The 26,698-nt window shown below is 53.2% G+C and overlaps 1 protein-coding gene across 1 annotated transcript in view; it reads right to left on the reverse strand.

The window, feature by feature from the left end:
* SLC9A9 (solute carrier family 9 member A9) overlaps nucleotides 1-26,698 on the reverse strand; it is a 471,491-nt gene that overhangs the window by 332,868 nt on the left and 111,925 nt on the right. Inside the window, exon 5 of the mRNA XM_066241551.1 lies at nucleotides 13,776-13,891. Coding sequence (XP_066097648.1) covers nucleotides 13,776-13,891 — 116 coding nt within the window. The remainder of the gene's footprint in view (nucleotides 1-13,775; nucleotides 13,892-26,698) is intronic.

A 26,698-nucleotide genomic window follows, 5' to 3' on the forward strand; every position in this document is an offset into this window, starting at 1 on the left:
TGTGTGTGCCTGTGTGTGTGTGTGTGTGTGTATATGGTGCGTGTGTGTATATGGTGTGTGTGTATGTGGTGGGTGTGTGTGTGCGTGTGTGTATATGGTGCGTGTGTGTATATGGTGTGTGTGTGTATGTGGTGTGTGTGTGTGTGTGTGTGTATATGGTGCGTGTGTGTATATGGTGTGTGTGTATGTGGTGGGTGTGTGTGTGCGTGTGTGTATATGGTGCGTGTGTGTATATGGTGTGTGTGTGTATGTGGTGTGTGTGTGTGTGTGTGTGTATGTGGTGTGTGTGCCTGTGTGTGTGTGTGTGTGTGTATATGGTGCGTGTGTGTATATGGTGTGTGTGTATGTGGTGTGTGTGTGTGTGCGTGTGTGTATATGGTGTGTGTGTGTGTGTGGTGTGTGTGCCTGTGTGTGTGTGTGTGTGTGTGTGTGTGTGTGTGGTGGGTGTTCTGTTGGCTCAGACAAATCTACCCGTCTCAGGCTGCTGGAAAGTCGTACTGAGATTTTATGTTTCTTTGGCCGTTTACTGGGGCTTCAGACATCGGACTGTCCTTCCGTATCTCAGTGCACTCAGGGGCAGGAGGTCTGTCAGGGCGGCAGCAGGTGGGCCCCCCTCAGGCACCTGGACGGCCCCCCCCACCCAGTTCTCAAGGTGACCAGGTTCACTCACGGGGGTCAAGCAGGTGAACTACTCCCCCTCCCCAGCACCAGGACCCCCAGACCTCTACGACCCAAACCTTCCGTGAGGATCCACAGCCAGCCGGCCTCCGTCTGCAAACACCTTGTGCTGGTACCCAGGGGCTGCTCGCGAGCTCACGGCAGAGAAAGCTCAGCACTGCTGTTTCTCGGTGGGGGGGGCAGGTCAAGGCTCCCAGCACGTGGCTGCATAGAGGCAGCTATCCGAAAACCAGGCAGATTCATTCCACGGGGAACAAAGGTTGAAGACGCCACGCTAACGTCACCACATTGGCAACCACTCACTTCTCACTGAGTCCTTAAACGGAAATTCTAAAGTGAGTCTTATCATCTCGTTTTAGAGATCAAGACTCTGAGGCTCCAACGGGTCAGGAAGAATGAAGATTGAAACACAAGCTTGTCCCGCACCATGGACAGTGGTCCTCACCCACATTCCATGACTATTCTGTTCATTCAACAAACATTCACTACGCACTTTGTAAAATTCAGCGAGCCTGTTGCTGCTTTCTCGAGACATCTGCACATGCTGTCTTGCAGAGAGCCGTTAAAGACTATCTAATGTGTATAATGACAAAGAAATAAATCCCATTAAGCGCTCTGTGTATTTTGACTCATTTAACTGGAGATATAAACTAATCATTTACATCAACTAGAGTCTGAAACGCTACACGTGATGAAAAGCATCGCGGACTGTATTTCCCCCAACGGGCTACACAAACTCTCCATTCATCACTTTTAGGTAAATGTTTGTTTCTGAAATTGAGTCTGCCCAATTTAGGGACGTCAAAGGCATCGACATCCTTCGGAACAGAGCCAACGTAGAATAAATGTCAGGTTTCCTGGGTTTCGGACAAGTTACATAAAACAAAACTGTAATGGGCCTTAAAGGAGGACACACAGCTCCGGGGTGGCCGGGCTTGAAGATCTTGCTGTTTACGCTGCACGACGGGAAAGGGTCGGCTGAGACGCGGACAGGAGCCTGTTCTCTCTGCGTCTCTCCAGCCAGGGCTGCAGTCGCTCGGGGTTGGAGAGGCACGTCCGTGACATTTAAGTCAGACAGATACGCTCCCCTTGCCCCTGCTTCTGAAGCCCAGGTGTAAATTAGTGCGTGTGTTATGATGTGTCGGAGAAAAAAAATATTACAAGGCTGTAAAAGAGACTTCAGAAAGAAAATTTCAGACACGGGTTAACCGTGTAACAAGACAGTGCCTGGCTTTCCCCCAAGTGCCATCACTGGGCGGTGTGTTGTCCCCGTTTTAAGTTGTTGTGCTGTTGCCGTCGAGGGTCGTAGTTCTGTGTGAAACCCAGGAAAGCCTGACTCACAGAAGGAAAGAGCAGAAGGGGGGTTGGCGGGACGGGGACAGGGACACTGGGAGCAGAAGGGGGGTTGGCGGGACGGGGACGGGGACACTGGGAGCAGAAGGGGGTTGGCAGGACAGGGACGGGGACACTGGGAGCAGAAGGGGGGTTGGTGGGATAGGGACGGGGACACTGGGAGCAGAAGGGGGTTGGCGGGACGGGGACGGGGACACTGGGAGCAGAAGGGGGTTGGCGGGACGGGGACGGGGACACTGGGAGCAGAAGGGGGTTGGCAGGACAGGGACGGGGACACTGGGAGCAGAAGGGGGTTGGCAGGACAGGGACGGGGACACTGGGAGCAGAAGGGGGGTTGGCGGGGATGGGGACGGGGACACTGGGAGCAGAAGGGGGGTTGGCGGGGATGGGGACGGGGACACTGGGAGCAGAAGGGGGGTTGGCGGGATGGGGACGGGGACACTGGGAGCAGAAGGGGGGTTGGCAGGGATGGGGACGGGGACACTGGGAGCAGAAGGGGGGTTGGCGGGGATGGGGACGGGGACACTGGGAGCAGAAGGGGGGTTGGCGGGACGGGGACAGGGACACTGGGAGCAGAAGGGGGTTGGCAGGACAGGGACGGGGACACTGGGAGCAGAAGGGGGGTTGGTGGGATGAGGACGGGGACGGGGACACTGGGAGTGGCAGTCCCAGGCACCAGCTTCCGGCTACCAGCTGAGTCAGTTCTGGAGATGTAAGCTACAGCTGTTCAAATGCAGCCACGGTCCTGTATGATGTACCTGAAAGTTGTTAAGAGAGTCGGTCTTGACTCTACATACTTTTTTCACACATTAAAAATAGGTCATTGTGTGCAGGGATAGAGATGTTAACCGACTTTATTGTGGTAATCATTTCACAACATACGGCTGTATCAAATCATCACCCAGCACACCTTATACTACATACGTTATATATCAGTCATATCTCAGCCTGACGGGTGGTGGCACAGTGGATAGAGCGTCGACCTGGGACACCGAGGACCCGGGTTGGAAACCCCGTGGCTGCCAGCCTGAGTGTGGGGGCGCTGGCTTGGCTGGAGCCCCCCCTCCCAGTCCAGGCACGTATGAGAAGCAATCAATGGACAACCGAGGAGCCGCATCGATGGGTTGATGCTTCTCATCTCTCTCCCTTCCTCTCTCTTGTTAATAATAAATAATATCTCAGTAAAGCTGTAAAGAAAGCATTATATTTTTTGACTTACAACAGTTCCATATCTATATTTCTCCATAGCAGCACAATCCAAAAATATATCATTTAAGCTGCACATGTAATTTAAAATTTTTCTAGTCACCACATAAAAAAGTAAAAAGAAATGATCATTCCTTTTCATAGTGTATTTTATTTAACTCGGTATCAAATAAATATTATACTTTCAGAATATAATCGATATAAACTTATCAACAAGATAGACATATTTTCCATATTCAGTCTTTGAGATCTAGGGTGAGTTATATATATGCTCACAGCCCATCAGTGTGGCCTGGCCACCTGTCCACTGACCACCTGTCAACTGGCCACCTGTGGCATGTGGCCGCCACACTGGATGAGCCAACACACCAGTGAGTCCTGTCTGAGGTTACTTGAATCAGGACAACCTGGATCGATTTCCTCGATAGAAACTAGGGAGCCTGACCTGTGGTGGCACAGTGGATAGAGCGTCGACCTGGAACGCTGAGGTCGCCGGTTCAAAACCCTGGGCTTGCCCGGTCAAGGCACAGACAGAAAGCAACTACAATGAGTTGATGCTTCCTGCTTCTCCCCCCCCTTTCTCTCTCTCCCTCTCTTTCATCCTGTCTCTCTCTCTAAAAGTCAATAAATAAGGTCTAAAACAAAAAAAAAAAAAAGGGAGAGAGAAACCAGGGCAGGTCTTGTAGGGAGAACTGCTTTGCAGTTGCAGCGGATGGGCTGACACTTGTGGGGTTCAAAGGAGGGAGCTGATCCGAGTCCCCGTGCAGCTGCACCAGTAAAACCAGGATGTCTTCATCCGCGTAGGAAGCGGGGAGACTGAGGAGGCGAGAAGACGCACAGCCCACAGGGCCCTAGGGAGGAGCTTCCCCGAGACCCGGAGGAAACACCTGTTCTGTAAATGCCAGGGTGCGTTTACAGCATCTTCCGGGCAATTAACACCTAATGGGATGTGCGGTGCCCTTCCTGAAGGAAGCTCCTATTTTGGACATTCCCCAAACTAAAAAACAAAACACAACAAACCCAGAAAAGAGAAAAAAAACCCAACACGTTTCCTGGTACAACGACTTGGGCTGTACTCCATGGCGGGAAGCCACTGACCGCCCAGGTGACCAGGGAGACAGACACGTGGGCTGTGCAGACGAGAAGAAACGTACATGCTTTTGTTTAAGTGGAATAGACCCTTTTTCAGAGGGTAAAAACCGAGACTGCTGCTCGCTCAGCCCCCACGGGCGTTCCACGCTGGCCCCGGGCCGTGCCGCTCGCTCAGCCCCCGTGGGTGTTCCACGCTGGCCCCGGGCCGTGCCGCTCGCTCAGCCCCCACGGGCGTTCCACGCTGGCCCCGGGCCGTGCCGCTCGCTCAGCCCCCGTGGGCGTTCCACGCTGGCCCCGGGCCGTGCCGCTCGCTCAGCCCCCACGGGCGTTCCACGCTGGCCCCGGGCCGTGCCGCTCGCTCAGCCCCCGTGGGCGTTCCACGCTGGCCCCGGGCCGTGCCGCTCGCTCAGCCCCCACGGGCGTTCCACGCTGGTCCCAGGCCGTGCCGCTCGCTCAGCCCCCACGGGCGTTCCACGCTGGCCCCGGGCCGTGCCGCTCGCTCAGCCCCCGTGGGCGTTCCACGCTGGTCCCAGGCCGTGCCGCTCGCTCAGCCCCCACGGGCGTTCCACGCTGGCCCCGGGCCGTGCCGCTCGCTCAGCCCCCACGGGCGTTCCACGCTGGCCCCGGGCCGTGCCGCTCGCTCAGCCCCCGTGGGCGTTCCACGCTGGCCCCGGGCCGTGCCGCTCGCTCAGCCCCCGTGGGCGTTCCACGCTGGTCCCGGGCCGTGCCGCTCGCTCAGCCCCCGTGGGTGTTCCACGCTGGTCCCGGGCCGTGCCGCTCGCTCAGCCCCCGTGGGTGTTCCACGCTGGTCCCAGGCCGTGCCGCTCGCTCAGCCCCCGTGGGCGTTCCACGCTGGTCCCGGGCCGTGCCGCTCGCTAAGCCCCGCGCTGGGGGGTCAGCCCCCGTGGGCGTTCCATGCTGGCCCCGGGCCGTGCCGCTCGCTCAGCCCCCGTGGGCGTTCCACGCTGGCCCCGGGCCGTGCCGCTCGCTCAGCCCCGCGCTGGGGGGTCAGCCCCCGTGGGTGTTCCACGCTGGTCCCGGGCCGTGCCGCTCGCTAAGCCCCGCGCTGGGGGGTCAGCCCCCGTGGGCGTTCCATGCTGGCCCCGGGCCGTGCCGCTCCTAACCGCTGGGGGCGACCGGGGCAGAGGGCGCCCAACTGCTGCACATTTCAGAGTCGAAGCGAGACCCCTGTGCACGCTCCACACTTGGCTCTAGCAGTGTCTTCCGCAAACTTACTAATTCATCAATTTAACAACTGTTACTGAAAACATACTCTTCCGGATGCTAGAAACACAAGAGGGGAAGGATGGAGGGGACAGAACGAGTGACCCACGGCTCCTCCTTCACGGGGACAAAGGCTAAGGAAACCAGGGGACAGCGGACGAGGACCAGGACAGGGGACGGCAAGCACTGCGGTTTGGGGGTGATGGTGTGGCAGAAGCAGGGGTGCGGTGTCGGAGAGCACAACTAGGAGAGGTCTCCTGGAGGGGACAGTTGGGCAAAGGCCCGGGGAAGGCAAAAGAGGAGGAACAACAGGTGCAAATGCCCCGGGGCAGCGACAAGAGAGGTGTGTTTAAGGAACAACAACACTCGGCTACCCTGGGATGGCCAACTGCTGTCACACACCTGGGAGACCCTTCTCTCTATCTCACCTACCCGGGGCAGCGACAAGACAGGTGTGTTTAAGGAACAACAACACCCGGCTACCCTGGGGTGGCCAACTGCTGTCACACACCTGGAAGACCCTTCTCTCTATCTCACCTACCCGGGGCAGCGACAAGACAGGTGTGTTTAAGGAACAACAACACTCGGCTACCCTGGGATGGCCAACTGCTGTCACACACCTGGGAGACCCTTCTCTCTATCTCACCTACCCGGGGCAGCGACAAGACAGGTGTGTTTAAGGAACAACAACACCCGGCTACCCTGGGGTGGCCAACTGCTGTCACACACCTGGAAGACCTCTCTCTATCTCGCCTACCTGGCAGAAAGGGACGTTTCAGATGTCTTGGTAAAAATCATTATCTCAGTCTACACTTACCAATGACGGCAGAGACAGGGGCTAGCAAGGGGTCCGAGGGCTCCCAGAGGGTGTCTGGCCATTTGTAACACGAGGAATATTAACCAGGCATTGGGCTTTTATGCTATAGCTGTCCTGTTGAGCTTTCCTGTCCTCTCCCCTCTCTCCCTGCCTTCCCCGGTCGCAACACACCTGCAGATGAGCGGGCTCACTGGTTAAACCCGCTAAGTACTTCTCTCTTTCGCCATCCTGCCATGTACCATACACAGTTGTTGTTTTATTGGGGGGCGAGAGCTCCCTATAGCTCTCCACTCCCTGTTAAGTGTTGCTGCTGATTGTTACATCATCAGCAAGATCTTCCTGCGTGAACAGAGGACATGAAGTCGATCAAATACTAGTCAAACCATCCCAACGGGGGGCGACCTGGAGGTGGGCTGAGGGGAGTCTGAAACAGGCAGGGAGCGGGAGATGGACAAATCTACCAGAGAAAAAATACCAAGAGTTAAAGTTGCATCTAGCCGAGATCAGCTAAGGCTCCACTGGGAAAGGATTCATTTTTAAGAACGTTTCAGAGTCGAAGCGAGATCCCTGTTCATGCTCCATGCTTTGCTCCAGCAGTGTCTTCTGCAAACCAAGAGCCGGCAGCCCTCGGGCAAAGGTTCCCCTCACAAACTTAGTGAGTCACCATCACTCAGGCAATGAATGAGTCACTGCGGGCGAAGATGAGCCGGGCGTTTCAAGGTCGGAGGTCATCGCTTGCACCCGTGTAGCAGAAGGAGGCTGGGTAGCAACGCGCTCACTGCCCACGCGGGTGTGGAAGCAGAGAGGAGGCCGGGTAGCAACGCGCTCACCGCCCACGCGGGTGTGGAAGCAGAGAGGAGGCCGGGTAGCAACGTGCTCACCGCCCACGCGGGTGTGGAAGCAGAGAGGAGGCCGGGTAGCAACGTGCTCACTGCCCACGCCGGTGTGGAAGCAGAGAGGAGGCCGGGTAGCAACGCGCTCACTGCCCACGCGGGTGTGGAAGCAGAGAGGAGGCCGGGTAGCAACGTGCTCACCGCCCACGCGGGTGTGGAAGCAGAGAGGAGGCCGGGTAGCAACGCGCTCACCGCCCACGCGGGTGTGGAAGCAGAGAGGAGGCCGGGTAGCAACGCGCTCACCGCCCACGCGGGTGTGGAAGCAGAGAGGAGGCCGGGTAGCAACGCGCTCACCGCCCACGCGGGTGTGGAAGCAGAGAGGAGGCCGGGTAGCAACGTGCTCGCCGCCCACGCGGGTGTGGAAGCAGAGAGGAGGCCGGGTAGCAACGTGCTCGCCGCCCACGCGGGTGTGGAAGCAGAGAGGAGGCCGGGTAGCAACGTGCTCGCCGCCCACGCGGGGTGTGGAAGCAGAGAGGAGGCCGGGTAGCAACGTGCTCACTGCCCACGCGGGTGTGGAAGCAGAGAGGAGGCCGGGTAGCAACGCCGCTCGCCGCCCACGCGGGTGTGGAAGCAGAGAGGAGGCCGGGTAGCAATGCACTTGCTGCCCACGCGGGTGTGGAAGCGGAGAGTAGGCCGGGTAGCAATGCACTTGATGCCCACGCAGGTGTGGAAGCAGAGAAGAGGCTGGGTAGGAACGCGCTCGCCGCCCACGGGGGTGTGGAAGCAGAGAGGAGGCCGGGTAGCAACGTGCTCACTGCCCACGCGGGTGTGGAAGCAGAGAGGAGGCTGGGTAGCAACGTGCTCGCCGCCCACGCGGGGTGTGGAAGCAGAGAGGAGGCCGGGTAGCAACGTGCTCGCCGCCCACGCGGGGTGTGGAAGCAGAGAGGAGGCCGGGTAGCAACGCGCTCGCTGCCCACGCGGGTGTGGAAGCAGAGAGGAGGCTGGGTAGCAACGCCGCTCGCCGTCCACGCGGGTGTGGAAGCAGAGAGGAGGCCGGGTAGCAATGCACTTGCTGCCCACGCGGGTGTGGAAGCGGAGAGTAGGCCGGGTAGCAATGCACTTGATGCCCACGCAGATATGGAAGCAGAGAAGAGGCTGGGTAGGAACGCGCTCGCCGCCCACGGGGGTGTGGAAGCAGAGAGGAGGCCGCCCACGCGGGGTGTGGAAGCAGAGAGGAGGCTGGGTAGCAACGTGCTCGCCGCCCACGCGGGGTGTGGAAGCAGAGAGGAGGCCGGGTAGCAACGTGCTCGCTGCCCACGCGGGTGTGGAAGCGTCCCCGTCCCTGTGCGGGTCTCTGCTGGCTGGAACCACCTCTGACATCTGCTCAGTCGGGGTCAGAGCCCCAGCTGGATGAAAGGCTTGGGGTTGAAATGTCAGTTTCTTCATCTGTAAAATGAAGGCGTTAGACGCATAGGGACCCATTATCTTCCGCGTCCAAGAACCCAGAGCATCCAGCGCAGCTGGTCGGGCCCAGGGCGGCCCAGCCACCCTCCGTCAGGCTCAGAAAGAAGCCTCGGTCCCCAGGGCGGCCCAGCCACCCTCCGTCAGGCTCAGAAAGAAGCCTCGGTCCCCAGGGCGGCCCAGCCACCCTCTGTCAGGCTCAGAAAGAAGCCTCGGTCCCCAGGGTGGCCCAGCCATCCTCTGTCAGGCTCAGAAAGAGGTCTCGGTCCCCAGATGCTCTTTTCTGGCTGGGAACCCACTCTGCCTTTTAAAAAAGTTCAGTTAGCTCAGTGGTTGGATGCCATGTAGATACGTAACCATCTCCCTGGGTTAGATTTTATTTTATTTTATTTTCCCATTTCAGTCAGTTTTCAGGCCGTGCAAACATAACCTGGAGAGGAAGGCGTCGCCAGCTACAGTGGGGATGAAGCGTGTACGCCACGGTGCTCGGAGCCGGCTGCCTCGCTCAGCAGAGCTCGACAGACGCGGCCTTCGGCAGGGGGACCAGGACACAGTGGACTGTCACGCTGTCCACATGTGGATTTGGGTAGAGGGACTAGAAATGGGGACCTCGCCAGGAAAAGCAGATGGTCCTTCTATGGCACAAAAGAGCCCTCACTAACTGGACATCACTGATGGGTTTGGAAATATTTTGTCTTGAGTCTCCATGCCGCTGTGGCTGCGGAGGGACCATTGCGTGTCCCTGGGCTGTGAGAGCATGGTGGGGAATCTTCCAGGGCTGACTCAGTGGCCTGGCCATCCCCCTCCCGCCGGGGACGGGGCAGTCTACCCTTGTACACCCACGGGGGCTCAGAGCCTCTAATCCGCCCCAGGGGTTCCAGACCCGAGACCTACTTTGATTTCATCCACTTGCAGGAAATACAATAGGTTAACATCACATATTAAAAAAAATTCTTTTCTTCCTCCCTACTATAAGAAAAATTAAATTTTCTTTCTTTCTCCATACTAGAAGCAAAATAAAACAGGTGAAAACTAGAAGAAACATGGGTAACTTATATTCCAGACAAAGGGTTACTCTCCCTAATATGTTAAGAGCTTCTAAATCTTGAAAAATAAACGACCGACATCTCCACAGAGAAAAGGCATCTCATAAACAATTGGTTTTTAGAGGGGGAAAAAAGTGCCTATGCCCTCTCGATCTGTGAACAACTGTGCCATCTTACTCACAGGAAGAGAACGACTCAGTCAAGCCTGAGGAGAGATAAAACCTTGCCTATCAGACGGGTTAACACCATGACTGTGGCAGAAGTCTCCATCAGGCTACGAGGAGCGGGAACTATTGTTCCATGTGGCCAGCGTGAATGCAAAGTGATGCAAACCTCATGGAGAGCATTCGACATCTAGGTAAATGACACACATCGACCTTTTAACCTGTTTCTGGAAATCTATTTCAAAGAGACACTGGCCAAAATAATAATAATAGTGAAAAGCTATTCATTGCAACCCCATTCATAATTGCAAACAAAACAAAACAAAACAAAAAAAACAAGAAGGACCCCAGAGGTCTGTCAGCAGGTGACGGGTTGAAGCAGCTCTGGTGTGCTCTCCCAGACACTCTGAATGGAAGGACAGCAAGGTGACCAAGTGTCAGAGCACAATGTGTGTGCACGTCTTCTGCATTTGCTTAGATTCAAAATGAGAAGAGTACATAATTGAAAACTGGCCAAAATGGTTGAAAAACATCAGGGTGAAGGGGACCACACAGGAGGTAGATTTTTCTTGTTTTGTTGTATGGGTTTCATGTTTGGATTTTGTTAGGTCTTTCCTCTAATTTTAAAACAAAATGGAAAAGGAAACATGAAATAAATGATCTTGATTTATTGTGACTTAACCACATAGAGGAATTATTTTAAGAGCTCTTAAAATATGGTCCTTTTAAACTAGGTATCCATAGTGGAATATATTCAAAAAGTTAAAAAAAAAACCCAAAAAATAAAAATCAAAAACCATCCTGCAATCTTAAGGAGTTAATAATATTTTTAGTAATAATATGTGTATTATAATTTCGAACACAGGTATTTGAAGCAAGTAAAAAATTGTGTTAATGTAGTAGGAGGAAGAAAAAGTAAAACAGTAGGCAGGAAAAATTAAAATGCGAGCAAGAATTCAAGGCAGTTAAGTAAATTTGAACTGAAAATATTAATGTGAAGCTATGATATTATTACTCCAAACAAAAATAACTAGACACAAGGACCAACCTAGTTGCAACGAAAATACTTAGTGCCCAAAGTTTGGGCTAAGCCCAGGAGTAGGTTCACAGTTGTTCATATGGAAAATAAAGCAATAATGAATAAATAATACTACCAGAATGAACTCTGGATTTTGTGTGCTCACAATTGTGAACCTACGTTGGTCCACCCCTATAGAGTTCTTTCTCAGAGAGAGCCAAGGCTCCTTGGAGAAATGGCTGGTTCCAAGTCAAGGTAGAGAAAGCAACAAGATAGTCCGACCACACACGGGGAGGCCACGGAAGACCACGGGGGTCACGATGACCACAACACGGGGAGGCCACGGAAGACCACGGGGGTCACGATGACCACAACACGGGGAGGCCACGGAAGACCATGGGGGTCACAATGACCATAACACGGGGAGGCCACGGAAGACCATGGGGGTCACGATGACCACAACACGGGGAGGCCACGGAAGACCACAGGGGTCACGATGACCACAACACGGGGAGGCCACGGAAGACCACGGGGTCACAACAAGAGAACACAGGAGAAACTCGAAGGGCCTCCCAGTTGTCAGAGATGGAAAGTGTGATCCTAATGACATCAGTTGATTGAAACGTGTTAATTATGTTAAAACCAGGGGTGGGATTCAGCCATTTTGCACCGGTTTGGCAGAAACGATACCTCATTTTTGGTTGAGTTTGGCGAACCGGCTGTTAAAATGGTCCTTGTCATCAGGGTTCTCTCGGGTGAAAATGTGATTTGTCAATGTGGAAATCACAACTTTACATTCTTTACTCTTTTTTTAACGTTCATCTGCACAATAGTGTGTTCTAAGCGCTTGTGGAAATGTCCATTCTGTCCATAGGTGAAAAAAAAATGCAAGTGAGGACGTCAATCAAGAAGGAATATGGAAATATCTTAAATAATAGTTTTACTGTTTTTTATCAGGTATTATTGAATACATAATTTTTTTCATTCATATTTTAAAACTCTTTCTTGCAACATAATCTAGCTTTCTATACCTCTTTTATTGTTTTTACTTAAGTATTATCAAATATGCATGAATTAATAAACTACTTTTTGGTATATTGTGTTTTTATACTTAAAATTGTCAGGGCAGAAAACCGGTTGTTAAATTATTTGAATCCTACCACTGGTTAAAACCCACGTGTTGATATGATACTTAAAAAAAATTTCTTTGGTCATATGTGGAACGGGTCAGGAAAACAACTCATTACTTTGAAAAGTAGTAAATCAAGGGAGAGTATCAATCATGTATCCTGCTCTTCTGTACAACTATCTCAGGCACTCGAGTGGTTGATTACAAAAACAGCCACTTTATGAGAGAGTACCAGCTAATAAATGCAAAGGGTAGGAGAGAACTAGCACACCTCTAGTTTATAAGCCCGAATAAATACTGGAACAAGCAGTAACCATCCATGGAGAATAAAACCATCTGCAACAGTGGGGAGCTGTAAAACGCAGAGCTTCCCAAACGTTCACGGGCATGTCGATCACTCAGGATGTTGTTAGCTCCCAGAGACTGACTCAGCAGGCCTGAGATGCCACCTGTTAACAAGCCACCACCGGGTGACAATACTGTTGGTGAGAAGGGCACCCTCAGTGACATCGAGGAGCTGTCCTGGGCCACGGGGTTCTCCCGTCGAACAGAAACGACTTCAGGGAACAACACCAGACAAGGTCCTTTGTGACCACGGCGTTTTGATGTCATCACGCCCAAACACAAAACAAAACCGACCAATCCTCCCCGCCATCCTGGGTTTACATGCGGCAGCGAGACCTTCACCAGTGCTGGCTTTTGGCTCCACCCGGTCTTCCTTCCTTCCAGATAAGACTGATGAAAACGCCCAACGACTCCCGCGTCCTGACAGCGTCTACGCCGGAGTGAAAACCCAGTTCCTTCCAACCTTCTCCCTCTTGCAGTTCACCCCACAGAAGCCAGAGTCCTGGAATCGGTTCCTCCCAACGCCCTCCGGAGAGCATTCTCTCCCAGTACAACAGGGAAGGGACAGATCTCGCTCTGGTGGACTGTGCTCCAGGACCAGTCTGACTGCCCGGTCATTCATTGCTATGTGCGTCCTGGTGTGTGACCTCACAGAGGTGGACGGCTCCACCAGGGAGGCGCTCTGGCCAACGAATGAACAAACCAGCCAACCTGAATCTAACGAAGTCTCTGGAGGCAGCCATCCGTTTACAAGAAATACGGAGGCTAGAGGAACAAAGAAGGAACCATGTTCAATTCAACCGCAAGATAAACGGCCTCTTCTTCCCCGCGTCCCCCAACAGACAAGCGAGCAGAAAGAAGAAGATGGAGAGCATACACCTCAGAAGAGGCTCAAAAGCCACGTCCATCAACAGTAACAGGAAGCCCTTGTTTGGGTCTGAATCTGTACAAAGGGTTACACAAACTAATAATCCTGATGACAAGCAGAGGGCGGGCGGGTGGGTACAGATAAGGACATTGGCCAAATTGGATAACTGCTGAAGAGTCGGAGACTTTTTTTTTTTTTAATTCTCTATATTCTCAACATGTTTGAAAAGTCCCACAATTTTTAACCATGTGATTCAACAGCTCTTGTTTGGGAGGAGATTGTAGCTCAGAACAGCTATCTCTTCTAGAGAAATAAGCTGTAATAAAATGTCAAGAGTGTTCCCACGACAGAAGTCGCTCGCAGCGCCATTTGGTGAGAGGTATTTAAATATTCACCCTCTTCTTTATTTATTTTGTCACCGCTGACAAGGTGTGTCAACAACAAGTGAACAGGCATAAAAACATTAAACATTCTATTTAAATGTTTGAGGCCTAAAATGAAAAAAAAAAAAAAAAAAAAGCATATCGTCTGAGCCGTTTACCTGGATCGGTCGCGGACATCAGCGAGCCAAAGTACAGGCAGTCGGTGAAATGGAAGTCGCCCTTTCTCAGCTGGCCAGCAGAGACCATCGCTTTCACGAAGCCGTACATAATTAACCTGTCGAGGGGAAAAAAATATGACCTTCAAACATCAGCGTGACCCTTCTGCAAACCCCTGCCATCGCAGCTGACACTTCACGTGCTTCCTGTATAAGCCCCGGGCACACACGAGAGCGTGCTGCCCCTTCATGGCCACGTGTGGCATCAGCTCACGAAGTCTCTCGTCGGTGAAGGACCCTGTTAACAGATATCACTGCCCATTCACCTGGAAGAAGTCTCACAGAACATTTCATAGCGTGTTTTTTTTTTTTTTAATTTTTTTTTCTTTTTTTTTTTTTTTTTCATTTTTCTGAAGCTGGAAACAGGGAGAGACAGTCAGACAGACTCCCGCATGCGCCCGACTGGGATCCACCCGGCACGCCCACCAGGGGCGATGCTCTGCCCACCAGGGGGCGATGCTCTGCCCATCCTGGGCGTCGCCATGTTGTGACCAGAGCCAATCTAGCGCCTGGGGCAGAGGCCACAGAGCCATCCCCAGCGCCCGGGCCATCTTTGCTCCAATGGAGCCTTGGCTGCAGGAGGGGAAGAGAGACACAGAGAGGGAAAGCGAGGCGGAGGGGTGGAGAAGCAAATGGGCGCTTCTCCTGTGTGCCCTGGCCGGGAATCGAACCCGGGTCCTCCGCACGCTAGGCCGACGCTCTACCGCTGAGCCAACCGGCCAGGGCTTCATAGCGTGTTTTAATGAGAGCAAGATAAATATAAAGGCTCTAAAAATGACCTGTCCAATACGACCTAGCAAATGACACTCACCAGGAGCGTAGCTGTGGGCGGGCCAGTACATAGATTGCTTTTCGGTTTTCACGGTTTTGTTGGCTGGGGTGTCTGAAAGGGTTTACATGTCTGGCCTGTCACTGTGACGAGAAGGGTGCTGGCCACTCGCGGGGCAGCCGGTCAACCAGTCACTTTACTGACGAAGGGTGTTGCTGACTGCTGGGGTCAGGAGACTTCCACGGGGGTGTAGAGTCACTGTCAGGTGGGGTGCCTGTCACTCCCACGTACGGTTGATTATGAATCCTGAAATGTTTACGGTTTGATCTCCCAAGGAAACATGTTGTGTTTTTTTTGTTTCCCTGAGATTACAAGATTTGTAAGTCTAAGACGAAATGCCGACTGTCCATTTTGGTCATCATCTGCCACTTTCTAGCTACTAGATTGCACTTAAGTATTGAGTTGACGGATGGACTTTGCTAAAAGCCCAGTAGGAGAAACACAGGGATTGGTGAGTTCGACCATGGTGCCATCACTCTAAGGGACAGTGAGAGTCTTCAGAAATTGTTGCTTCTCAGACCAATAGACAGATGTTTAAATAGTCACATGTATTCAAAGTTAGTTGTGTTTTTTTTTAAGTATTCCAAGGTTGCGAGTGTGGCTAAGAAGAGGCTAGAACTCAGCTCTCAGAAATGAGAATGTCCAGAAGAATGCAGCTGTTTCAAATCTGGTAAGAAAAATTCCTCCGTGAGAGCGTATTTCAGACAGACTGGCATTGAGAACCGGGTCCCAGCATGCCTGAGCTCCGTGACGTCAGGGCACTCCGCCAACTTTCTCAGCGTCCACACCTTTCTATTCGTGAGGCGGGGATAACAAGAACACAGCCCCTAGAGCCCGTGTAAGGATGACCTGGGATGACTATACATTTGGTTTTGAGCCACAGAGCAAATTTTCAAAGAGATGATTATTACTCGTAACCACAATGATCAAAAACAGGTTAATATTGTTACTCTTCTTGTGTCTACACGTGTTTTAACTCATTTACTCCACCCGCCAATCCTATAGAGGGGACAACTCTCTGTGCCTCACCGCTGAGACCGCCAAACACAGCGGGATGACGTCATTTGTTCTGGCTGACGGACGCCGCTATTCCCTGTGAAACCCCAGATGTGAACGGGGGGGGGGGGTGGCCTCAGCGCCCAGGTACTGAACGACCACATCGTGTTTCCTAGGTGAGTCGATCTCCGTTTTCCACTGTGCGCTACGTCATAGAATATACCCACCACCCCTCCCGCTCCCCGTGAGCTGGGCGTCTAGGTGGTACGCAGGAGCCACGATGGATTATCCCTAAGAAGCTGGAGCTCACGGCGCTCTGTGGGTTGACCTATGCATACAACCCGTCACTACGGTTGGAACTGAGAGGACCCAACACGGGGGTGAAGAGTGTGGATGCTGAGTAGAGGACGCTCAGTCTCACCGGGGCTGCGCCACGGGACACAGCCACGGTCGCCGGAACGGGGCAAGAACGAGAGGCCTCTTGTTCTCACACTTGTCCTGGGGAGGGTTCGCCGGTACGGGGTGTGCACCCCTTTGTACGGGGCGGTAGGTAGCTTCATTCAGCTTATGTGTGCACTCAGTAGAGGTTTCCCATGGAGCCCCCTACTCTGTGTCATGCTCTGACCTACGTGCTTAAGAAACACCAGTAAGAGCAAACAACAACTACATCAAAGGCACAGAAAACAAAGATCTTTGCATGCAGTTTAGCAAGATTTATTCAGTTCGTAAATATGAATTTTTCTCTGTTACTCACAGCCCTCCCTAAATTGCTGAACGGGAATCTATCAGTCTGATCAATACTGGGACAATCTGGACAATCACGATGTCACCACGGAGATGCTCTGGGACAGTCATCCCTTCGTCCTTCTTGGTAGGGGTGGGGGGAGCCCAGCTTCACCTCAGTCCTTTCTCATTTGAACCACTCGGTAAATACGGAACTCGAAGCAGATGCTGGAATCCGTCTAGTGTTTCTGACCGGTGACTGCATCTCTGAACTCTAGACCGTGAGTTAATTTCACGGATCGGGAAGCTGAGGCTCAGGATTCTAATGATTTGCCTCAGATTGTATCGAAGCCATGAGACTGGGCAAGATGGAAAAAAAAATCTGCAAGATACTACCCAACCTTGGCAAGGTTCTGTGGCAAGGAGGAGCCTCAAATACATACTATTGTTGTCAATAAAATTAATAGTTTCCTATGAACTTATACTAAAAAAAAAACAAAAACCCAAAAACTGTGTACAGGTATTCAGATTATTTCCTATTACTGTTACTTATGAATGAACAATTCAAAGCCATCTAAATGTCCAGTGAGTAAATTACAGAACATACATACACTGAATGAAAACAAACCTGTTAATACAATATACAAGACTGTAGATTACATGCAGATAAGGGAATCAATAAAGCAGATCATAAACTGGTAAGGAATAATAAATTCCAATTTTATAAAACTTAAATATACTCAGGCACGCCTACAAACAGCGAAAGACCTGATGCTGACAGTGTGGGATGTTGAGTGGTTATATAATGAAATTAAGTGGGACTATTTTATTTTTCGTTTTGTTTTCTGCATTTTTCCAGTTCTTTTTAGATAATACTCATAATCAACATGAGCAACAATGTGCACCAGTGACTATTATTAATGTGACACAGTTGGCATTCAGTGTGTCATTTAATTCTCAGAATGTTATGCGTTAAGTATCCCTTTGTACAAATGAGAAAATTAAAGGCTCAGTGAGGCAACTTGTTAAAGGTCAGAGAAGTTAGCTGGTGGTGGAGTCGGGTTTGAACCCAAGCAGTTGGTTGCCAAAGCCTACAACACGATTAACCACAGCTCTGCAGGACTCTTTAATTGCTTTGACATCAGGAGAAACACTTATGTGCGTACACACATGGCCACACAGTTTGTTTCTTAGAAAAAGACATGAGACTTAAATCAACTCCCGGATTTAAAATGAACTATAATTCAAATAGTTTCCTTGAAATAACACACACACACTTATACATACACATACATACATATATATATATGTGTGTATGTGTGTTATACAAACACACACATACATATACATACATATATATGTATGTGTGTGTGTGTGTGTATATGAAATAAAGCCCAGTTCAGTACAAGCTCAATATGATCATTGTTAAGAATGGTCACTATCACTGATAGTTAGTATGTATCCACTATGTCCAGGCACTCTTTGGTAAATTGTAGCTATTGTCCATGTTGCTACATTATTATTAATAAAAACTAGTTATAACCATAGCAACCAGGAGGTTTAAAAAATGTGAAGCTATGAAGGAGCTCTGGTCAGGATGGCAGGCTAGGTGGACACTGTGCTCACCTTCTCCCATGACCACATCAAAACTACAAGTAAGTCTAGAACCATCTCCCTGGGGAAGCCTCAGAGGGCCAGTGGAACAGAAGTCCTATAGCTACGAATAGAAAGAAGAAGCCGTGCTGAGACCGGTCGGAGGGGCAGAGACGTGGGATAGGTTGGTCCCCTGCCCCCGCGTGGCAGTTGAGGATCGGAGGGGTAGCCCAATGGCAGAGGCCCCCACACCACTGCTGGGAAGAGGAGCCCACATAACATCCATCTGTGAACAGCAGCAAGAACTCCATCTGTCCAGGGGATATGCAAGTCTGGGATAATTATAAGACATTGAAGAGAGAAACTGAAGAAGAAAATGCAAATAAAAGGAAGCATGTATCATGTTCATGAATAGGAAGAATTAACATCATTAAACTATCCATACTACCCAAAGCAATTGATAGATCAATGTAATCCCTATCAGAATAACAATGGCATTTTTCACAGACTGAGAACAAATAATTCTAACATGTATATGGGACCACAAAAGGCTCTGAACAGCCATTGAACTACTAGAAAAAAACATGGGCAAAAAAATCTCTGACATCTCTCTTAGCAATTATTTTTCCTAATATATCTCCTCAGGCATGGGAAACAAAAGAAAAAAAATAAACAAATGGGACCATATCAAACTAAAAAATTTTTGCCAGCAAAGAATACCATCAACAAAACAAAAAGATAACCTACTTCTGGTGAGAAGATACTCACCAGTGAAACATCTGATAAGGGGTTAATACCGAAAATTTATAAAGAACTCATACAACTCAACACACACACACACACACACACAGGCTTAGTCCAATTGAACATTGGGCACACAACCTCACAACCTGAACACACACTTCTCCAAAGAGGGCATGCAGATGGCCAACAGACATATGAAATGATACTCAGCATGTCTCATCATTAGAGAACTGCAAATGAAAACCACAATAAGATATCACCTCTCACTTGTCAGAATGCTATTAATAAATTGACAAACCACAAGTGTTGGTGAGGATGTGGAAGAAGGGATCCCTCATATTCTGTTGGTAGGAATGTGGATTGGTGCAACCACTATAGAAAACACTATGGAGGGTCCTCAAAAAATTAAAAATGGAACTGCCCTATGACCCAGCGATCCCACTTCTATGTTTCAAAAGAAGCTCAAAACACTTATTTGAAAAGATGGCAGGCACCCCCACATTCACTGCGATGTTATTTACGATGGCCAAGATATAGAAGCCACCCAAGTGCCCATCAGTAGCTAAGCGGGTAAAGAAGTAGGATTACATCTGACCAGGCGGTGGCACAATGGATAGAGCATCGGACTGGGATGTGGAAGGACCCAGGTTCGAGACCCTGAGGTCATCAGCTTGAGCGTGGGCTCATCTGGTTTGAGCAAAAAAGCTCACCGGCTTGGACCCAAGGTCGCTGGCTTGAGCAAGGGGTTATTCGGTCTGCTGAAGGCCTGCGGTCAAGGCACATATGAGAAAGCAATCAGTGAACAACTAAGGTGTCGCAATGCACAACAAAAAACTAATGATTGGCCCTGGCTGGTTGGCTCAGCGGTAGAGCGTCGGCCTGGCGTGCGGGGGACCCGGGTTCGATTCCCGGCCAGGGCACATAGGAGAAGAGCCCATTTGCTTCTCCACCCCCGCCCCCCCTCCTTCCTCTCTGTCTCTCTCTTCCCCTCCCGCAGCCAAGGCTCCATTGGAGCAAAAGATGGCCCGGGCGCTGGGGATGGCTCCTTGGCCTCTGCCCCAGGCGCTAGAGTGGCTCTGGTCGCGGCAGAGTGACGCCCCCGGAGGGGCAGAGCATCGCCCCCTGGTGGGCAGAGCGTCGCCCCTGGTGGGCGTGCCGGGTGGATCCCAGTCGGGCGCATGCGGGAGTCTGTCTGACTGTCTCTCCCCGTTTCCAGCTTCAGAAAAATACAAAAAAAACCAAAAACAAACAAACAAACAAAAAAACTAATGATTGATGCTTCTCATCTCTCCGTTCCTGTCTGTCTGTCCCTGTCTATCCCTCTCTCTGAGTCTCTCTCTGTCCCTGTTTAAAAAAAAAAAAAAAATGCCCTGGCCGGTTGGCTCAGCGGTAGAGCGTCGGCCTAGCGTGTGGAGGACCCGGGTTCGATTCCCGGCCAGGGCACACAGGAGAAGCGCCCATTTGCTTCTCCACCCCTCCGCCGCGCCTTCCTCTCTGTCTCTCTCTTCCCCTCCTGCAGCCAAGGCTCCATTGGAGCAGAGATGGCCCGGGCGCTGGGGATGGCTCTGTGGCCTCTGCCCCAGGCGCTAGATTGGCTCTGGTCGCAACATGGCGACGCCCAGGATGGGCAGAGCATCGCCTCCTGGTGGGCAGAGCATCGCCCCCTGGTGGGCGTGCCGGGTGGATCCCGGTCGGGCGCATGCGGGAGTCTGTCTGACTGTCTCTCCCTGTTTCCAGCTTCAGAAAAATGTAAAAAAAAAAAAAAAAAAAAAAAAAAAAGAAGTAGGGTTACATATAAACAGTGAAATATTACTTGGCCATAAAAAGAATACAATCTTACCATTTGCATAAGAAAAGAATACAATCTTACCATTTGCATAAGAAAAGAATACAATCTTACCACTTGTGACAACATGGATGGACTGAGAGGGTACCTTGCTAAGTGACTAAGTCAGATAGAGAAAGGTAAATACTACATGATGTCACATATGCAGGGTGGGAAAAAGCAGTTTCACAGTTGTGAGTAGGCGAAACACAGAGTGTATTCTTGTGTTACTCTTTCTTAATTATTGTATTACTTATTTGTATTACAAGTGTAAACCTACTTTTGCCCACCCTGCATGTGGGACCTAAAATAAACAGAAGAAAACAAAGAAATAGACAAAGCAGAAACAGACACAGAGGTGCAGAGCACAAGCTGGTGGTCACCAGAGAGAAGAGGGTGTGGGCTAAAAAGGTGAAGGGAGTAAGAAGTACAAACTGACAGTTACAGAACAGTCACAGGGATGTGGGGCACAGCGCAGGGAATATCGTCAGTAACACTGTAGCAACTGTGTAGGGTACCAGGTGGGCACTAGATGTATCGGGGGGGGGGGTGTCACTTTGTAAATTATAGAAGTGTCTAACCACTAGCCTGTACACCTGAAGCTAATAGAAAACAGTACTGAACGCCAACTGTAACTGGAAAAAACTCTTTAACAAGAATGAAAAAAATACAAACCCATTAGCAACCACTATATTATCACAGAGTATCTGAAACACACTGCAAGGAAAGGATCTGAGGCCCTGGTTGGCTCAGCGGCAGAGCCCGGTGTGTGGAAGCCCTGGGTTCGATTACCAGCCAGGGCACAGAGGAGAGGTGCCCATCTGCTTCTCCACCCTTCCCCTCTCCTTTCTCTGTCTCTCTCTTCCCCTCCTGCAGCCAAGGCTCCATTGGAGCAAAGTTGGCCCTGGGTGCTGAAGATGGCTCTATGGCCTCTGCCTCAGGTGCTAAAAAAATGGCTCCGGTTGCAACAGAGCCACGCCCCAGATGGGCAGAGCATCGCCCCCTGCTGGGCATGCCGGGCAGATCCCCGTTGGGCGCATGCGGGAGTCTGTTTCTCTGCCTCCCGGCTTCTCACTTAAGAAAAATAATTTTTTAAAAAGTATCTGAGATGGTTTAAGGTACAAGAGGCGTGTGGCTGGGTGGGCAGAGGGGACGCAGGGGAGTGCACGCAGTGCTGTAGACACAGAGGACCTCGTGTGCTGTCCTCCGGGCTGGTCTGTGACGACAGACAGCGCAGGTCACAGGCGTGGACTGCAGCACAGCTACCTCACAGAACGTAAGGTTGTTGATGTCATGGAGTTTCACAAATACCCACTTTACTCTGTCCTTTGAGAAGCGGGGCGCTGTTGCCTCGGAGGCATGAACGTGGAAACCCATGACCTGCCTTCACGGAGCAGAGCCTCGCGGGGTGGCGTGACTCCCGCTCACGGAAGGCGCCGGGTACAGGGGGTCTGGGAGAACGCCAACACGAGGCTCTGCCCCCCCCCGCTCCCTCTGTGCAGCGTGTATGACGCGTGGGCCGCTCTTAAATGCCGTGAGCGTGTTTCCCACCCTGAAACCTCCACACCTCAAGGCACGTGGCAACGAGCGTTTCAGGACAAAACGTCCCAGGAGGCTCACATGCTCGCACGATTTCTAAGGCACGCCATCTTCCCCCCTCTCGTTCACGTTTTAAAAAGAATATGTCTTCTTTTTTCAAACATTGTCCTGCTCGAGCTCTGACGGGATCTACTGGAAAAGACAGGTTATTTTTTTTTTTTAATTGCTGAGGAGAAGGGAGCTGTCCGTCTGGAGACACAGCTGCGTGGACCAGCCCCTCCGCCTGTGGGCGGAGCCACACCCTGCCCGGGAAAGCACGTGACACGTGCTCCGTGTGGCGCTCGCCCTGCAGAGCGGGACCGCCCAGCGCCAACGGGCCCGGGAACCACGTGAAAAAAAAATTATCGTCTGCATCCGGATTTCTGTGTTTCTAGACCCAAACACTTTCTTCCGGATACATAGCTTTCCCTCTTCATGTGTTCCCAAGGAGGGCTGGCACTGCGTCACTGTAACAATGTCCCGGGGGCACCCGTCCAAGGACACCATCGCCCGGGAGAACCCACGTTCGTTGCTTTGTCCTTGCTGAGATATAATGAACGCACACCGCCGTGTTAAGTCTCTGGCATGCAGGGCGATGCTTTGCTATACTGTGTAGGTTGCAAAACTATCACCACGCTAAGGAGAGCTAACACCTCCCAGTTATCATTTCTGCACGTGTGTGCGCTGAGAGCTGGTAAGATCGACTCTCGGCACCTTTCATATAGACGACACAGTGCGGTTAGTCACCCCTCCACCCCTCACCCCCCACCTCTGGCAACCACCAGCCTGCTCTCCGTGACTAGGAGAGAACTCCGTTTCTCAGTGCCGGGCCGGATGGGACTGGGGAGGTCTATGAGCCAGGTTCATTCATCCGCTCATTCATCGTTTGGTAATTTGATCATCCACTCATTCACTCGCCCACTGATTTCTAATGCACACAGTTCTCTGTCTCAGAGAGCTTACACGTCACTGGCGTAGCCAGACATTGAACAGCTAGTTTACAGCGTACGGTTTCGTCAGGATCGTGGTTAATTTGTAGAGCGAGAGGCACAGGGTGCAGAGGGGCACGCTCCTGCCAGCTGGGGGGGCATGGAGGGGGAGGCTCGTTCAGTCTGACGAGAGGCACAGGGCGCAGAGGGGCACGCTCCTGCCAGCCGGGGGGGGCGCATGGAGGGGAGGCTCGCTCAGTGTGACGAGAGGCACAGGGCGCAGAGGGGCACAGGGCACAGAGGGGCATGCTCCTGCCAGCAGGGGGCACAGGGAGGGGGAGGCTCGCTCGGTGTGACGAGAGGCACAGGGCGCAGAGGGGCACGCTCCTGCCAGCTGGGGGGGCATGGAGGGGGAGGCTCGTTCAGTCTGACGAGAGGCACAGGGCGCAGAGGGGCACGCTCCTGCCAGCCGGGGGGGGCGCATGGAGGGGAGGCTCGCTCAGTGTGACGAGAGGCACAGGGCGCAGAGGGGCACAGGGCACAGAGGGGCATGCTCCTGCCAGCAGGGGGCACAGGGGGGGGAGGCTCACTCGGTGTGATGAGAGGCACAGGGCACAGAGGGGCACACTCCTGCCAGCAGGGGGCACGGGGGGGGAGGCTCGCTCGGTGTGACGAGAGGCACAGGGCACAGAGGGGCACGCTCCTGCCAGCCGGGGGCATGGGGGGGGGAGGCTCGCTCAGTGTGACGAGAGGCACAGGGCGCAGAGGGGCATGCTCCTGCTAGCCGGGGGGGCGCATGGAGGGGAGGCTCACTCAGTGTGACGAGAGGCACAGGACACAGAGGGGCACACTCCTGCCAGCCGGGGGGACACAGGGAGGGGAGGCTTGCTCAGTGTGACGAGAGGCATAGGACACAGAGGGGCACGCTCCTGCCAGCCGGGGGCACAGGGGGGGGGAGGCTCGCTCAGTGTGACGAGAGGCACAGGGCGCAGAGGGGCACGCTCCTGCCAGCCGGGGGCACAGGGGGGGGAGGCTCGCTCAGTGTGACGAGAGGCACAGGGCGCAGAGGGGCACAGGGCGCAGAGGGGCATGCTCCTGCCAGCTGGGGGGACATGGAGGGGGAGGCTCGTTCAGTCTGATGAGAGGCACAGGGCGCAGAGGGGCATGCTCCTGCCAACCGGGGGCGTATGGAGGGGAGGCTCGCTCAGTGTGACGAGAGGCACAGGACACAGAGGGGCACGCTCCTGCCAGCCGGGGGGGCACAGGGAGGGGAGGCTTGCTCAGTGTGACGAGAGGCACAGGGCGCAGAGGGGCACACTCCTGCCAGCCGGGGGGGGCACGGAGGGGTGGCTCGCTCAGTGTGACGAGAGGCAGGGACCGCATGCTCAGTGTTGGGAATGTGGAGCGTGAGGAGCTGGTGAGCCCATCGGGAGCACAGATTTGGGTGCCAGTAGGGGGTCCCGCCCAGGAGGTGGGTTTGAGAGCAGACACAGTGCACCTGTAGCAGCAGCACGGGGCGGGGGGGGGGATGGAAGTCCGCGGCCAGGACCCAGAGCAGGTGGTCTAAACAACCCTGTGATCAGCAGGTGTGTGTGTGTGGGGGGACCTGACGGGTTGCCTTTCTAATGAGCTTCCAGGTGGCGCCATTGTGGCCGGCCCCAGGCCACGCTGCCTCCAGAACACGTCAGCGAGGCACTGCTGACCCAGCACTGTCCCTGGGCCATCAGCCATCGGTGGTTGGTGTGCTTCGGGCCCCAACGGCAAATTCCTCAAGGGGGCGGCCCGTTTGGAATTCACAAACGGAGCTCACCTGGGATGTAATGAACACAGGTCCACCTACACATCAGCGCCTAGCGCCTCGGCTCGGGGACACGGTCCTCCTGGTGACCGCTGGGTCAGGCACGAGACCCACTGAATGGCACGTTAAAATTTAGGGTGCCACTGTCACCTCTCAGCACCAAACTGGGGCCCCTTGTATGAGAAAATAATAATAAAAAATAAACATGAGGGGGTGGGCGAGGGAGAGGGAGTGGGACAACGCCCAGCCACTCAATACGAACTGCTCAGAGCTCCGTTAGGCCTGTGGTCAGCAGGGCCCCCTCCCTCCGGGCGCCGGAGAATAGCGGGGTGACCACTGTGGTCTCAGAACAGCTGAGGCTGGTCCCGGGAGAGTTCTACCGACCGTCAAAAGTGGTCAAGGGACTCGTTGAGCTTCTCTTTCTAAATAGATACATATTAAAAAGTAGGAGCTGAAATCGCACGCTTGCCGAAGGAACAGTGTGTCAGCTCAGTGAAACCACGGCTTGCTTTGTTCTGAGCTACCAGCTCCTGAGCTCTGATTGTCAAGACGCACGCAGAGGCCTGGGCTTGCCGATGTGTGTGCCTGGGCACACAGAGATGTGACAGACACGCCCGCTGGGGCACACCAGACGCCCGGGTTCTGATGCAGAACAAGTTCGGCAGCTTTAATACAAAGTCCCCGAAGGCACGAAGTTCATCCAGGCTAAGCAGCGGGGGACAGGGCCGTGCAGGACCGCCAGGAACGCTATGCCCTTCCCTGAGCGGCTCGCCAAGTCCACGCCCCTTCCCTGAGCAGCTCGCCAAGTCCACGCCCCTTCCCTGAGCGGCTCGCCAAGTCCACGCCCCTTCCCTGAGTGGCCCAACAAGTCCACGCCCCTTCCCTGAGCGGCTCGCCAAGTCCACGCCCCTTCCCTGAGTGGCCCAACAAGTCCATGCCCCTTCCCTGAGCGGCTCGCCAAGTCCACGCCCCTTCCCTGAGCGGCTCGCCAAGTCCACGCCCCTTCCCTGAGCGGCTCGCCAAGTCCACGCCCCTTCCCTGAGTGGCCCGCCAAGTCCACGCCCCTTCCCTGAGCAGCTCGCCAAGTCCACGCCCCTTCCCTGAGCGGCTCGCCAAGTCCACGCCCCTTCCCTGAGCGGCTCGCCAAGTCCACGTCCCTTCCCTGAGTGGCCCGCCAAGTCCACGCCCCTTCCCTGAGCAGCTCGCCAAGTCCACGCCCCTTCCCTGAGTGGCCCGCCAAGTCCACGCCCCTTCCCTGAGCAGCTCGCCAAGTCCACGCCCCTTCCCTGAGTGGCCCGCCAAGTCCACGCCCCTTCCCTGAGTGGCCCGCCAAGTCCACGTCCCTTCCCTGAGTGGCCTGCCAAGTCCACGCCCCTTCCCTGAGTGGCCCAACAAGTCCACGCCCCTTCCCTGAGCGGCTCGCCAAGTCCACGCCCCTTCCCTGAGAGGCTCGCCAAGTCCACGCCCCTTCCCTGAGCGGCCCGCCAAGTCCACGCCCCTTCCTTGAGCGGCCCGCCAAGTCCACGCCCCTTCCCTGAGCGGCTCGCCAAGTCCACGTCCCTTCCCTGAGCGGCTCGCCATGTCCACGCCCAGGACTGTCCTTCACAGATGAGCTCACTGTACAAGGAGCTTAGAGGCCTCTCTCAACCACCTCACGGCCTTGCCTCGCCCCCATTTTTCCTCACGTGTGAAATTGAATCATTGTTTTTAGAATCAGAAGGAAAAAAACCCTTAACCCTTTGAGTAGTGAGTTTTTTTCATGCTCGCTGACCCCCGGTAGTATTTTTTTCAAAAAATGAAATTAGTTCCAGTTCCAGTTTTATCAACTTAAAATCGTGTTGATTTGATAAC

The sequence above is a fragment of the Saccopteryx bilineata genome, chromosome 8 (genome assembly GCF_036850765.1).
Source record: "Saccopteryx bilineata isolate mSacBil1 chromosome 8, mSacBil1_pri_phased_curated, whole genome shotgun sequence".
Lineage (NCBI taxonomy): Eukaryota > Metazoa > Chordata > Mammalia > Chiroptera > Emballonuridae > Saccopteryx > Saccopteryx bilineata.